This window comes from Elaeis guineensis, chromosome 1 (genome assembly GCF_000442705.2).
Source record: "Elaeis guineensis isolate ETL-2024a chromosome 1, EG11, whole genome shotgun sequence".
Classification (NCBI taxonomy): domain Eukaryota; kingdom Viridiplantae; phylum Streptophyta; class Magnoliopsida; order Arecales; family Arecaceae; genus Elaeis; species Elaeis guineensis.
Genome location: NC_025993.2, coordinates 116,142,963 through 116,159,505, shown reverse-complemented (window position 1 = coordinate 116,159,505; position 16,543 = coordinate 116,142,963). Strand labels below are relative to the sequence as shown.

Here is a 16,543-nt window from a genome sequence, read left to right as displayed (position 1 = left end):
TCATCGTCAGTCATATGCTAGATTAGCTCGATTTGAGTTTATCTATGAATCTTATGCAAACTTATTTCCAATATTCACACTTACTCTAGGCAGAGATTTTCTGAACTCATTTTATGAATCGCATAGGACTACTCTTTTTCTACCAAGGTCGATATATTTCATCTAGGTGCATTCTACTCCAAACAGCGAATCTGAATCTACAATAGTCAATATATATAGCAAGGACCCGAATGGCTAGGGATCAAGAGAACGTGCAGTCAAACTCTATAGCCTCGCTGCGAATAGCCAACACATCGCAGGTCAAAGGATCAGTTACACCACTGCAGCATCGAAAAAATTACTGTCGAGTGAGTAGACATCCAAGTGGTTTCTCATGTTAGTCATTGTCAGTGCAAGTTATTTTCTAACAACCACCTACACTCTCATCCCAGTATTTCTATACCACAGACTCGAGACTCATCTGTCCAAAAAAAGATGATCCGTGCACCGATCTCGAATGGATTGATCACTATCCTCTGTGATGATCCTTCGATCAGGAGCATTTAAAAATTAACCATTAATGATATATATCTCAAATTCTCAATATCTTGAGAATATACAAAATTATTTTTGTTAATGTTTAGAACAAATCATGGATACATTACATAATTGGTTATAAAGACTACCCATCAAGTACAAAACATATCTTAAAAAAAAAAATATGTGTCAGTCAAGATTGATTTTTAGGATATACATCTAACAGATCTACCACTAAAGATCCCAAGCCATACACCTCGTCAGGTAAAGCTGTCAGTTTGGATTGGATTCATCGGGTTGGACCATCCCACCATGTAAAAGGGGTGGGTTAGGTTCACATTTTAGCATTCCATTTAAAAGCGAGTTAAATGACCCGCCCCATTTGGATTGTGGGTTATGGGTTGTGGCGGGTCGAGGTGGATCGGTCCATCTTGACAGCTCTATTTGATGTAGAGTTATCAATTTGGATTGGACCCATCAAGTTGGCCTGTCTCGCCATGTAAATGGGACGGGTTGGGTTCATGTTTTAGTAACCCATTTAAAAATAAGTTAAATGATCTGCCCCATTTGGGTTATGGGTTGTGGCGGTCGGATGGTCGAGACAGTGGCCTGTCTTGACAGCTCTATCGTCAAGCCATCCTCCTCAGCTTATATATGAACCTCCTCCCTCATTGCCTTGTCGAACAAGCAACCCAATGAATTTATGTACCTCAACTCTACCTCAGCCTTTTGCCTCTTAGTTGGCATATGATAAGGCATTAGTGGTTTAGCCCCTTCCATCACTTGAGATAGGGCGTTAAGCACAGAGGAAAAAAAGCTCTCAACTCTATAATAATAGCCACTGCAAAGCTTTTTCCTGTTAGAAAGGAAAAACCTTTGGCTGTTACCATAGATGAACACTCCATCTGATCCTACTTCGAATATTTGCATGGATTTTTTTGCACCATCTTGTGAAGAAGCTGAGCTCGACAATAGCTACAAGAATCTCATTCTCCATACCTTTACCCATGGCACCACGGTCGACAAGGAGAAGAAATGTGGCATTAAAATCTCTGATGATGAAGTTGGCTGCTTTGCTCTACTCCTCACCATGGTGATCCAGAAGAATCACTAAACTCTATGTAGACTATTTTAATCACTATGAGTAGCGCTAAATAGGATTTAGAAATAAGATCCACCACATCGGGAAGCTAATTTCGCAAGCTAAACTTTTGGATGCCATAACTTGGCCATACGATATCCAATCTTGATGATCTTTTTTGCTTTTTGAAATTGGATAATTTTTTTATGATTGTTAAGAGGGCGGTGTTTGTAACGATCAAGGAGAAATTTCTTTACTTGGGCCTCGAAATGGACCAATCAATCCCAAAAAAAAATTCGATAAGATTTGATCTAATATCGCTTTTAATCTGAGAAGAATCCCATAGAGTGACAGAAGGCAGAGTTGATGTAGAAGTTGAGATCTATCTTTTGAAAAGTTTTAGCTTTTTTCAGATTATTTCTACTAAATATATCTATTCTAAGTAAAAGAGTCCTCTAGAAGTAAAAAAAAATCTGACACAATTTGTATTAGGACAGACATCGTTATTATAAATAAATAATATATATCTCTTTTTTAATCAATGAAAAAAAGTAAAAGAAAAGGGACTTGATCCCTACTTTTAAAAATTTTTCTCTTCTTTTATCTTTTTCTTTGAGAGATCCTAGTTGAGTGGGTTGAAGAAAATCTTCCTTCTCCCCTATCGAATCAAAGGACAAGAGACCAGCTGCTTCGCTCATCTGCTTGTTTTGATCTTTGGCTCCACTGTTGTTGTGTTGTTTCACTTAAGTCATGCAATCAAAACATCTAGCTTGTATCCTAGATAGTTTATCTTCTATTATGTGGGTGCTTCTTCCAACTGGTAGCCTGTGTTCCTCTGAAAGGCATCATCCCTTGCACATTCCCCTGCTTCTTCCTATTTGCTCTTTTGATTGAGCCAGGTTGCTTTTTTGTGTTCATGTCTCTGTTGACTTGGAATATTCGTGGACTTGGAGACCCTACTAAGAGAAGAGTTGGTTGTGACTACCTTATCGAAACCAATTGTCAGGAGGTGGAGTTACAAGAATTCAAACTTCAGCAATCATATTTTTAGCCACCATCTTCTACCATATTTAACTCTATATCTTGTGGTGAGATCTCTGATTAGGCCGTGTGTGACTCGGTTGGTTCTTCCGTGGCATCCTCCTCTATTGGAATGCAGCCAGATTCAACCCATTGAGGGGGAAGTTGGCCGCTTCTCCATCACTATTCACTGGTTGGACAAGTTGGTCAATGTCACCAAGATATTTACCATGGTCTACGGTCCTACTGATTATGACTTGAAGACCTGATTTTTGGCAGAAGCTTCAGCATATCAGATCTATTTTTAATGGACCTTGGATTGTCGTAGGAGATTTCAATGCAACAAACAAAATTTATAAAAGGAATGGTGCTCCACAAGCTAAAAAGATTTCCAAGGCCTTCATCCCCTTCATTCGATTCTCTCAATTACTGAACTTACCATTAAAAGGTCATGAGTATACTTGGAGTAGTCACAAGGATCTACCTATTCTCACCAAACTAGATAGATTTTTCGTTTCCTATGAATGGGATGACATTTTCCTGCATGCTCTCAAATTGGCCCTTCCAAATGCCGGCTCAAGCCATGCTCCTGTGAAGCTAACATTGGCAAACACCATTAAGTCAAGGTTCTATTTAGATTTAATAGAGGCTGGCTATTGCATGTTGACATCTCTAAGATTGTCAATGGTGCTTGGTTTATCAATAAGTTATAAAGATGAAGTGATTAACTGGTTTGAAAATTAAAAGCTGTTAGAGATGCTCTGAAAAAAATGGTCGACTACCGCGAAAGCATCAGCAGATACAACAAAACAAAACTTCCATCCACATCAAGGAAGAGAAAACCAGCTCACCCTTTCGGAAAGAGATTAGAGGATTAGATACAAACAAGAGCTGCTCCATATCTATAAAGAGAAAGAAATCTATCGGAAGCAACGATCAAAGGCTTAAGAAAGGGGACATCAACACTTCCTTCTTTCACAAAACCATGAGTTCCCATTGGAAATACAACTAGATCACCAGCCTTGTTTGGGGGAGCACGGAAGTTCATGGAAAGGAAAGACATCCTAGATGTATTCAAGGAGTACTTCAAAGCCCATTTCGGCCAGGGTTTCTCTCCACAGCTTGATCGCGATCGGGCTGAGATCAAACCTGCTGTCTTCAGCTTTCTTGGGGACAAAACCTCTGGATACGATGGCTTCACAATGTCCTTCTATCAACATTTCTGGAATTTGGTTAGTGATGATCTCCTAGTGTTCTTCAAGTAGATGCATGCCAATAATTTCGATTTTGCTAGAATAAATGACGTCACTCTCATCCTGATCCTTAAGAAAGAAGCAGCCACTCTTCCCTCAGACTTTCGACTGATTAGCCTCATTCACAGCTGCTTGAAGATTTTCACCAGGTACTGATAAATAGGTCGCAACCTTTTTTGGAGGCCCTCATTGATGCTGTACAGACGGCATATACAAGGAATAGATCCATCTTAGATAACTTTCTTTATATAAGTAGATTATTCATCGCTCTAGAAGAGATCTAGTGGATAGTATGATTTGCAAGCTGGATTTTTCAAAAGTACTTGACCGGATCTCCTCAGTGGGACTGGTAACACCTGTACCACACTCTATGGCACACACCCCTAGTTGTAGTAGACGAAGATGGTCACCTAAGATAGGCAGACAAACCTGAACCTTAGAAAGTAGCCGACAGAGATGCTATGGGAGAACCACCTAGGATGGCGTAAGAGACTCGATCATCTCTTTCTTCAATGTGGATTTGTGCATGTCTTTCGAATCGATCAAGGGTTCAGACAGGAGATGTGCTTTAGCCAAAGAAGCTTGGGCACCTGCTCCACCCACTCCTTTCTTTTAAAAGCATTGTCTCAGTATAACTTTCCCATGAAATGGATTGGATAGACACAAAACATACTTAGTTCGTCAAAAGTTGTGATCACTGTGAATGACAAAGTGGGCAATTGGATTGGCTGCAAATGGAGCCTTAAGCAAGGTGACCCCTTATCACCTTTTCTTTTTATCATTACTATTGATCCCTCATGTAGGATGCTAAGCAAGGCTGCCTTAGAAGGCATCTTTGAAGGACTTGGCAATCTCTGGATTAGAGGCGGCACGAAAATCCTCCAATGTGCCAGTGACACTCATCTTTTTACAGGCTAACAAGGAATACATTGTAACCTGGAAGATCACTCTCTATAGCTTTGAGTTAGCCTTCGGGCTTGCTATCAACTTCGAGAAAAAGTTCGGTCTCTTTCGTTGGCACATTATCCCCAGCTTTTGAGGAGTGTGCTATGTGGCTAAACTTCAGAGTTTCACCACTTCCTATCAAGTACCTTGGCCTTCTATCGGGCAATAGAAAATTTTCTAAGGCTGATTGGACCATTTTGCTTCGACGTATTGAATCCCATCTCACAACTTGGAAGGGCTAAACTTCTATCTTTTGTGGGTCGTCTTACTTTGGTAAACTTGAACCTCACTACTCTACCTTTGTACTACTTATCCCTCTTCAGATTACTTGTTTGGATTATTAAAAAAATTAACTATTATTGATGCTCTTTTCTTTGAAGTGATTCTTCTTCCATGAGTGGCTTCAGCTGCAAGGAAAATCAGAAACTGGTGTGCATGAACTGGATGAAAGAGGTTTGAGAGTGAAAGATATTTTGCAACTCAATAAATCACTCTTGGCTAAATAGGATTGGAGAATGCTCTCATGTGACTCAGATCTTTGGAAGAAACAAGTACAACATGCTTATCATAGAAAGATGAGACTCTCATTCAGCTGGAGACCTATTAGGAGATGTGCAAGTATGTGGTGTAATGGCAAAAGGACTCTTTTTTGGAGAGATAACTGGCTATGCTATGTTCCCCTTCAAGTCCTTTTCCCTGCTCTTTCCGCACATTGTCCCAATAGGAATAGGAAAGTAGCACATTACTACAATAGATGGAATTGAATCTGGAAAATCAAACCACCATCTAACCCAAGCCCTCAAACAAGGTTAGAATATTCACAAGTAATTGCTATGTTGGCCAGGATTATCTTAAACCGTAATGAAGACAGAGTATGCTAGAAGGAGGAGACCAATGGTGCTTTCACTACATCCTCCATGTATCGGTTTCTTAACTCCTCCGGTGTCAAATGCAACTGTGGTTCTTCCCTATGGAAACTCTTCACACCAATGAAAGTTAAATATTTCTTATGGCTTTGCTGGAAGAACAAGCTCAATAGGGCTGAGCAAATAATCAAAACCCGAAGAAATCCAACCAATCCGATCCAATAAACATCAGTTCGGCTAGTTGAAAGACATAAATTAGGTGGAATCGGGTTGGGGTTTGTAAAAAATTGATTATTTATGGTCAGATTCGATTTCTACACTTCTAATCCATATGAAACTGAATCCAACCGATGTACTATTTCGCAAACTCACTTTCATTTTAGAATGGCATCATTTAGACTTCAATACTTCATTCTAAAAAATACTACGTCACATATTTGGATTCATGAGAATATTAATGTTAAATATTGATGGAAGCACATCAATTTAAGACAATTCTAAAGTGAAAGCTTTCTGATGTAATTACTTTCAGATAAATAAATATTTTTTTTATTTTATTTTGTACAGATTAAAAAATAAATCTCAAATTTGTAATTTATAAGGTTTAAATTTTTTTACATTAAATTGACTAAAAAATAAAAGTAAATAAGTTTAAGTGGACTAATGTTGGATTTAAAATCAACATTGGATCAATATTGAAGTCCAAACCGACACAACCCACTCAAACCTGCTACAGACCGTTCAGCGGATTGAATTTTTTTCAATCCGATTAGATTTAATCGGATGAAAATTTTCTCTCAACCCGGTCAAACCCGATCTGTTCTCAGCCCCAAAGCTCAATACCAGAGATGTTCCGGGCAAAAAGCTCAGACAGAACTTGGGGGGGGGGGGGGGGTTGTGCAATCTGCAACAAAGCTCCTGCATCCATCGATCACATTTTCTCCAACATTTGGAAAAGGCTCTGCTCTTGCCTTCATGTTCTTCATCCCCAATCATCTTTCAATTATCTCTCTTATGAATGGGCTCTCAAAAACTTCTTAAAAAAATCTCAACCCATTGTCTTGATGCTCTTGGCTGCTGTGGCTTGGTCCTGTTACAAAGAACGAAACGCAAGATTGTTCCTTTACAAAAGCTTGTCCTTGGCTTTGGTTGCCAGAAATGCCATGAGCCTCTTCGGTGATTGGTCTGTGTTATGCAAACAGAGTGCTAGGGCTGAATTTGGAAAGATATGGAATACAATCAGGGGAGTTAAGTTTGATGAAGTGTAAGCTTACTCTCCCACTCTCTCTCCGGCAACCCCACTCTTCACCTCATCAGCGGGGGCAAGCCATCCTACTTTTGAATTTGAATTTTTTGGCTTTCAGAAGTTGCCTGTAACTTGTTTAAGGTTTTGTTCTTATTACAGGCCATTTCTGTCATTGACCTTGCTGTATTGCTAGCTCTATTTCTGTAACTCGGACTCTATCGGAGGCTGTTTTTTTTAATAAATTTCTGGTGGCTGTTTATCAGCCTCCATTTCAATAAAAAAAATAAATAAATAAAGATGTGGGGTCGCTTCTTTCTACAAGAATAATGCGAGGTATATCCCAAATGGTTTGCTGCGAGAAGTGAGAGATATTCAATTGAAGAAATAACATTATTGAGCTGATTAAAGAATAACTCCAGCAAAGTTTTCTTTTTCTCCTTCTGTTTTCTTTTTTTCGAGAAAACAGGAGGCTAAGCCACCCAATAACTTCTGTAAAGTGACAGCAGAAGTTGAGCAAGAAGAAAAAATTGATTGAGCCACATCAGTTCAGAAATCAGCATGCAGCTTCTTTCTTTCTTTTTTTATTTCCATTCTTTTCTAGCAAATTCCTTCTGAAGTGCTAAACCAATTGGGCAAGTAACAAAAGGCATCTGAGATATTGAATTCACACGGTAACCACGAGATCATTAAACTTGACAACCCCATTTTTTTGTTGTTGAAAAAGATGACTACTCATCTATTCTAATAACATCATGCACGCAAACTCTCCCAACCAAGCGCGCTTGAGTCGCCTCTAGCTGTCAGTGATTCCATTTGGATTTGAGCCTTTACACTCAACTAAAAGTAACTCCTTTTTTTATAAAGAAGAAAAAAAGAAAAAAAAAAAAAAAAAACGCATTCATTGCACGTTCAATCGTTCTTGTATCGAATGAAGGAATCTCACTATAGATGAAGACCTCATACGTACCACTTCATCCCCCATGGACAAGTAGTGCTAATTAGGAAGCTGAGGTTATCAGGCAACATTTCTTTTGTTCGGCAGTATGAATCTTATAAGAAGAAAGTTGTGTTTTTTGTGTTCTGCGAGACTAAAATGCTTATTAATCAAAACGACCAGTTACTATAGAGATTGTTCAGTTACATCTATCGTAGAAAAGTAGCAAAATTTTATTACTTGAACCATAGGTCCATAATGAAAGACACATTACAATACTGGAAAAACCACGCAAGGACAGTGATCTCATATATATAGACCACAAGACACTTCAATCATTGGTAAAACACACTGTTTGTATAGACCTTCTAGAAAAGCATGCTCCTCAGTCACACCAAATCAAACTTCCAATGGCCGAGAAATGGAATGCATGCTAATGATAATTTCAGTCATTGCAGCAGCGGTATAAGATGAACTTCTCCATGGGACGCTTGCACTCGGTACAAACCACCTTCTCCGTGATCTTGCCGGTGTCGCCGGGAAGGATAAGACGAGTGCAGTGCTCATGGGTATGGTATGGCAACAATGCATTTGTCATTGCTGGAATAAAGCCCTCCTGCTCCACAGCTGCCTTCCATTTGTCGAACTCCGTCAGGCAGTCGATGAGCTTCTTCCCTTGGGCCTTCACCATCTCCACCGACCCCCGGCTGATGAGGGCCCAGCCCTCATCGCTGCCGTCGTAGGTGAGCAGTGTCATCACCTCTTGCATGATGGGGTCATTCTCAATGGTTTTGCCGTGCTGCATCTTGGAGTGCCACATGCTCTCCAGCCTCACCCAGAAGAACCACACCATCACTGGGTCTTGCCAGTAGCCCTGAGCTTCTCTGCCGTGATCGTCGCCACGGCTTTCTTCACTCGCTCCTTTGGATTGCTCTCCCCACATATACCATCTCTAATGGGATCTTTGCCTCCTGTGCCACACGCCTGAGAGCTGTAGTAAACCTTCGTATCCAGTCGATATCCTCGCCTCCATATAGGCATACATACCGTCCTTCTCTCACCTATATATCAAGCACAACAAAATAGTGGTTCTTTGATGCTTACGTATAGAACAAGCTAAACAAAAACGTTATGAGATCTCGAACTCATACCCATGCCAGTATTGCAGGATCGATTTCATCGACGAGGAATTCAAGTCGCCAGGTCTCCTCATTCCAGAGAGCCTCCTCCCTGTTACTGGTAAAAGGAACGGCCAGAGTGCCCCATATCCACATCATGTGGAGGGCATTAGGACACACTATCTTCCCCTGAGGATCCAACACCACCAGCATCGGCTTCTTTTCGAAGTGCCACACATCCCTGATGTATTTGATCACAGCGGCATCGACCTGCAAAGGGTCGTGCAGCAAATACCATGGCATCATGGATGCCAAGCGATTGTAGGTCTCCTCTTTTGTGGTGTTCCATGGGAGGTGCCTGTCAAGGACTGGCAACCAGACAATCTCAAAGTGCCTCTCGAGCCTCCCTTGATGAGTGTCACTGTATATCTGAACAAGAACTAAGAGTTCTTCATGGGCGACGTCGAGGTCCGAGATGAAAAGCATGACAATCTTCCTTCTCAGCACATCGACACCAACTCTTTTCTTGCTGGTACCATCAATGAGGGGAAGATCATCCCTTGAGTATAGTAACGCCTTAAGGATCTTCATGTTATCAATGTGGACAGCCTGAAAGAGCCGTACAAGTGTCTGGTAAGCCTCAATGTGCTTCTTCTCATCTGCAACAAAAGATAAGATGTACTTTCCTAATCAGATCACAACTTCTCTCTCTCTGTTTTTTTTTTTTTTTTTGATGTAGCCACCAGAATTTTATTAAATAGAAAGGTATATGGAGTGCGAAAATGAAAGGAGGTTATAGCACTAGATAGAAGTGATAGAAAGAAACCAGGAATTAATGTACAGAGCAGCTAGGAATTCAACCAGCAAATATTACAGCTATTAGTGCAATGTAAACTTGCACTCAGTCTTGAGCTGGAGAAACTAGTTTTCAGAGTTGAAGACGGCGGTGGTCAGGTAACAGTGAACGCCTTGAGGAAGCAAGGAAAAAGCATTCACAGATTCAATAGCTTAAATCTGCTTCAATCGCACTTGGAGCATATAAAATTCTATAATTAGCTTAAATCCACACTGACCAATATGTTTTTGGCACAGGTCAAGTTGCTTGGTAAGGTGCCCATGAATGTTGTTAACTTTGTGAGCTAAACTTGACAATTCCCATGCCTCAGTGGTGGAGCTCATGTACCTGGAAACAAAAGAAGATTACAAACATTAACAGGGGGGTGGTCGTGAGTTTTTTGTTATTGATGCAGACAAGAGCATGAGTTTACTCATGGCCAAGGCCAATAAGCATGGTGATCTGAGTAGCACAAGCTACAGCACTTCGAACGGCCCAGTAGGCGGCAGTCGGGATATGGGCCATGGCCATCGCCATGTCCGGGGAGTCAGGGGAGATGTATTCCGAGGGGAGCTCCTTGAACTCAATAATGCAGTTTGTGACATCCAGCATGGCCTTGATGAGGTTGTTGATGGTGTCGAATCGCGGCTTAAGAACATCGGTGTGCTCAATAATATCAGGGACCTGCTTAAGCAGTGACACAGATTTCGCGAGGGGATGGACAGTATGAAGCTGGGCAGTGAGCCAGAACTCCCCATAGTCCACTGCAAAAGCTGCCAGGACCAAGACAACCTTTGCATCCCATGTGTAGCTTGACAGCATGTTGAACAAGGAAAGTGTTGTTGCATGGGCATCACTACCACTGGTGCACTTGTATATCATCTATAACAATATGGCGGAGGAAATATTCACGTATGTTGTTAGATATGACTTGTTGCATTAGGTTTTCCAGATAATGATCTTTAGTAGAGTTTTTGAGCAGGTAAAAGTCTACTAAACTCTACTATCACTTTAATAGTTTAAAGCATCTTATCGATAGAATTTCTATCAAAATGCACCAAATTTAATACGCTAGAAGAGAATTGAGGAGGAGAATGCTAAAAATGGTAGAAAATGGGCAACAATCCCGAAAATATAATGAGGTTAACATGATTAACCTCGCTAGAAATCCTGTGGATGGTGTATGCAAGAGCTTCGAGCATTCCGGCAACTGCAGGGTGATGTGCTCTGTCTTCCACAGCCTCCATGTGAGTCTGGGGAGTCTGCTCGTCAACCAGAACAACTGGTGAGCTTACATAACATTAATCAACTATGACAACAGCAAAAGTGTCGAAGCATCATATAATTGTTCAAATGCATTGCTTCCTACCAAAATACGGAATCCCAATGTCATCTGACAATACTGAAAGGATTTCTTGCCTATATTCTGATATGATCTAAAATGTGAGAGCCTCATTTCTGAAGGAATTGTCATGTTTAGGCCTGACCTATGATGATCCCAAGGTGGCAGGCGAGGCAACGAGTTCAAGACAGATGCTACCTTTGCCCTGTTTGATGGGTTTGGTGCTCGTTTATTTTTGCATCTGTTAGTGATGGACAGGGTTAAGGTGTCTCGTATGTTTGTTTTTGTTGGACCAGTTTGTGAGGACCCAACACTAGATAGATTATTAGATATTTATATAGGAAAAAAATTAAATAAATATTTTGATTAATTTTTTTGGATAAAATTTAAATTTTACAAATTGTATCAGAGCGGATCTGACTCATGACTTATATAGACTAAGAGACATTGCAGTACGGATCCATTTGGATTGATCATGGTATTTATGATTGAATTTGTAAACTTGTGATTGGGTCTAAACCTTGCAGGATGAGGATGCGAGGATTTAAATAGAGTGAGGCTTATGAAAGTACATTTTTAGTTTACATCAGCTATCATGGGATAGATGTCAGGTACTAATATGGGTCAAAAAATCCAACCAATATCTTCCAACTAATTTTTTTGGATGAAGCTTAGGTTATTATATATTTAAAAAAAAAGATGTTGACAAATAGTATACCATTTATTGGTCCAGTATTTCACCAAGCAATGTGGGATATGTGTGGAGCACCCTTGCCCATGTGGCCATGCATGTTTTGCATCCTAGTGCCACCTGTTTTTCTTGTTTCACATTAGTACATGGCAGTATGTTCCCAAACGGAAGTAAATGCTGTGCAAAATTTGGTTCATCCATAATCTGCCCATGAATCAGCTGAAATAAACTAGCAATGCATGAATTTATATGTTTAATTTTTCTATTCAAAATTGAATTAGCAGATTTATGTTTTTCAAAATTATATCTCATTCAAGTATATATAATATATCTTAATATGTAGTCATTTTGTTTTAAAAATGAAGAAAATTTTGTGATATGGCAATATATAAATGATAAGATTCTTCAACATCCAAGGACAATCAAGACAGTTATACGCATGAATCATGAACCAACTATGCCCGATAAGTGGTGACGCAAAATCACAACTTGATCAATTCTTATGATCTTATATTTTTACACCAACTAGTTCTACATTACAAGTGGCTTTGTCGTTGTTGTCCTTTGAGAACTAGGACTGGAAGCCTGGACAAAATCTGGTGAGAGTGGGGCTGGAGTCCAGGCCATTGACACTCAACCTCCCATGAGATAGCAAACCACACTACTTGGCATCTCATTCTGCTTTATAAGTCAGACCGTATAATTTTCTTTTTAGAGTTTAAGATTTTATTTATTATAGTAAATTATATATCAATCTTATTTCAAATAAATAGTTTATTAAGGATAAATATACCAAATCAAATAAATATCGAGGCACCCTGTTCCTAAGTTAAGCACTGATGCGTAATTGGTTTAGCAGAACATTTCCTGTAGCCATCCAAATGCCAATCTGCAAGTTTGCATGCTTTGAAACTCGAGCTAGAGAAAAGATACGAGGTATTTGGTTCGTAATCGAAATCAAATGAGAATGAGAATCAAAATGGCTTGGAATCGGATTGGAATAGCTAAATCCTCCGAAGCATTTGGTTCGTGATCGAAATCAGAATCAGAATCAGAATTAAAATGGAAATTTGAATCCATAGAGGAGAATGGGATTGAGTTCTATATAGATTAAGTCATTTCCATTCCATCTTGAAATCGGAATCAGAATGGGACTCCTCCGAACCAAATAGTTGGAATGGAAGTCACACATTCCAATTTCGATTTTAGACTCCACTCTCTTCAACCAAAACTCCCTAAAAATAGTCATGGCACAACGATCTAAACTATATCCTTATAATGTGAAATTTTAGTTGTTCAGATCCACCAAATGCACACATATCGTTCTCTTTTCTGTCCATCTCTATGCCTGTCGCTTTATGATTGGACCAATCTACTAATCAACCGTGGATCTGAGCCAACTAATAATTTCTTCTCTGCGTAATTATTGAGCACAACTCTAAGAAGAAGATTTGACCAGCAAATTAAGACATATAATAACATATATTGAGTAATCAAACATCATAAAATTCGCACCGAGATAAGGGAGCTAGTCAAATTATACCACTACAACAGTAGGGGTCGATCGTTGCAGGATGTCCTGGATGAGTTGGAACAATGGCCTCGCATCGACCTCACGGCCGTCAGGGGAATGCGTGGCAAGGACTTGCTTCATCACAATATTATCATCGGACGACGCGAAGAGGTGGCGCTCTCCCTTAATCATTTGCAACTTCTGTGCCGCCGCCGCCGCCGCGGATGCCAGTGTTGATGTTGCCATTTCCACCACAATGGCTGCACAAAACAAGGACTCAGAGGCTACACGGTGGTGGGAGTCGCTGCGGAGCCACGTATATATAGAGAAGCATGGGAGCAGATGGAATAAAGCCTAAGTGAACCAACTACCTTGCTTCAAATCCAGGGCTCCCTCTTGGCACTTTTGGCACGACCCATTCTGGCAACATTAAGCAGCCGTGGGGGACCCTTTGCTCTTTTTTTGCGGTCCTAAAGTGCCACCTCGTGGTTCGCGACACGGAAACCCAGGCCTGTCTTGCATGGCATCCAAGGTGCATCGTACTGACCATCCATCACAAGATGGATGGCTAGCAAATAACATGGCCATGTGTTGTACGATCTGTGCTGATGCATGCATTATTTGCTGGCCATCAATCTTGTGATAGATGCCCAGTATGATGCACCACCGACAAGGTGCACCACACCGTGTAGTGCAGAGGATCCGTGCTCATCTACAGCTCACGGTTTTCACCCATGCCTCCTGCTGGAGGGAACTACCTTCCAATTCCACTTGTTAAGACCATGTGCAATTTTTTCGCTGCCCGGCTTTTATTATTAGATAAAAATATTTAGGACTCGTCTGGTTCATGAGAAGTGAAGAAGAGGAGAGTATTTTTAAAAAAATTAAAAAAAAAATCTCTTGTTTGATTGAAGTTTTAAGAAAAAAAAGAATAAAAAAAAATTTTCATGAAAAGATATTATCCATATTTCATGGAAAATGAAAATTCATAAAAGAGGTGGATTTTAAGACTTTACATGAAATAAAAATTGATGATCTTTTTTTTTTCAAAAATATCTTTTTAAGATCAACGGCTAAAATTTTTTCAAATTTCAATAGACAGATAGGATGAAATATTGAATAATGATGTAATGATTAGAATGAAATACTGAATATTAATATAATAATATTATTATTATATTTATTATATTTTTATATTTATATTAACATACTAATATTTATATTAATATAATATTATATTTATGTCTATATTAATGAATTTATTATATTAAAATATTAGTATTATATTAATATAATATTAATATATATTAGTATTATATTAATACAATAAATTATTATGATTTAATATTATATTATAATATAATAATATTATATTTATATTAATATAAATATAATATTATTATTTATATAAAATTTATGGATAAAAAGATATGATTTTATATCTATTAAAAATATAATAAGTATTCTACATATTTTTTTTTAAATATGAATGTTCAACCAAATATAAATTTATAAATTATTTTTTCACTGTCAATCAAATATACTGATATTTTATTTTTAAAATATATATATATATATATATATTATTTTTTTTATTTTTTTATTTTTTTTTTGCGGACCAAACAAGCTCGATAAAGTCTTGGTGCAGTGGTAATTACAAGGAGGATGGTGGGGTGGGCCGGACGAGACTTCAGAGGTCCCTTCCCTACGTCCGGACCCATGCATTGATGTAACCACGAGGTGAAGCTTTTAATGGCTCAAGCCATCTCTGTTTAGAGCCGACCAGCAACTCGCCTTCAACTATTTAGCCGGTGCTGGGCTTCGCTGCCACTATTCCAAAGATGGCCGATTTCCATTTGCCATCGTAGCAGCTCGTCAGTTGTTCAGCATTCAAATGTATCATTGAAGCACCATATCTTGTGAATACTCTTGGAATCAAAACATTATTCTAGCACTCCGCTTCTTCCATAACAAGCAACGGTCCATAGATACCATGCTGTCCCAAGCTCTCCTGGTTGCTAGTTTGTCCACAGTGCCTCAATAGCTCTTGGGGAAGAGCTAATCTTCAGTTTTTGTAGGATCCCTTGCCAAATACCTGCGAAGAAATTACAAATGAGTAGTAGATGGTTCGTGGTCTCTTCTTCTAAGCAGCCAGGAGGGTATAATGGAGGTGCATTTATCATTCCTTTTTCAGATTCTCAGCAGTAAGAATACGTACGATTGTTGAACGCCACTCAGTTGCAGACTTTAACTTTTTTCTGGTTGTGGTATTTTCTCGTTGGATTCGGTAAATTATGATAGGATTCCTCCGTCACTCAGAAAATAGTTACAGTTTCGGACCAAGAAGGACTTGCTTCGACCCATTTGCATTCCACCGTATCAGGTTTGTTTTGGAGCCTTCCCGTGCTAATATTTGAGCTATTTCCATTCCATTTGTGTTCGAAGTCTGAAACAATATTCGTGCTTAAGAATTCTGAGATTTCTGGCTTTGATGCGAGGAGGAATAGGTCCAGGGATACTTCCTTGAAAGGTTAAATAAAGTGTTTACCTTCAGAGTACTCTTCCAAATAGCTGATGCAAGTTTGAGATGTTTGGAAGTTGATAAGCTCGGCAGCCAATTGTTGCAGTGTATTGTCTGAGCTTTTGCCATGGCTTTGCTGGTTCCTGGAAGAATCTCGACCATCTTTTAGGGAACAAGCACTGGTTGAAGGTTTTAAGACTACATATATACTTGATATATCCTAGCTTACTAAATAGTGGACTCTATTGCAGTTTTTATCTCTTCTTTAGAGGAATTCTCTTCGTTTACTATTGATTTTCTCTATCACTTCTTGAGGTAGGAATAAAGATGTGGCGTCCAATATGTTGGAATCGAGCTTAGAACAGTATTGATTTGTATTGATCAACCCTCAAGCATTTTACCTTTTCATGAAGAGCACGTAATTTTATTGATAAGTATCACGCCCCGATCTGAAATTGTGAACAGGAGGTCGCGGCAACTGTCGTATACTTATGAAGAATTATCTCCATAAGCATGCAAGGCATCTTATCACGATATCAATACATCGCAGCAGAAAAATTCAAATAATTATTATTCAATTTTAATTCAAATAATTAAATCAAATATCTTACATCGAATAAAGTTTCACTAAAAATAAAACAATAGATATAAGTTTAATGAAG

At 39.1% G+C, this 16,543-nt stretch overlaps 1 protein-coding gene across 1 annotated transcript; it reads right to left on the bottom strand.

The window, feature by feature from the left end:
- Window positions 1-8,056: 8,056 nt before the first annotated feature.
- Window positions 8,057-13,642, bottom strand: LOC105038753 (protein SIEVE ELEMENT OCCLUSION B). Its single transcript, XM_010914634.4, is given in 8 exon segments — window positions 8,057-8,737; window positions 8,740-8,796; window positions 8,799-8,922; window positions 9,013-9,638; window positions 10,053-10,162; window positions 10,248-10,696; window positions 10,972-11,076; window positions 13,391-13,642. Coding segments are annotated over 8 exon segments (2,118 nt in total). The 5' UTR covers window positions 13,607-13,642; the 3' UTR covers window positions 8,057-8,306.
- Between the last annotated feature and the right edge of the window lie 2,901 nt (window positions 13,643-16,543).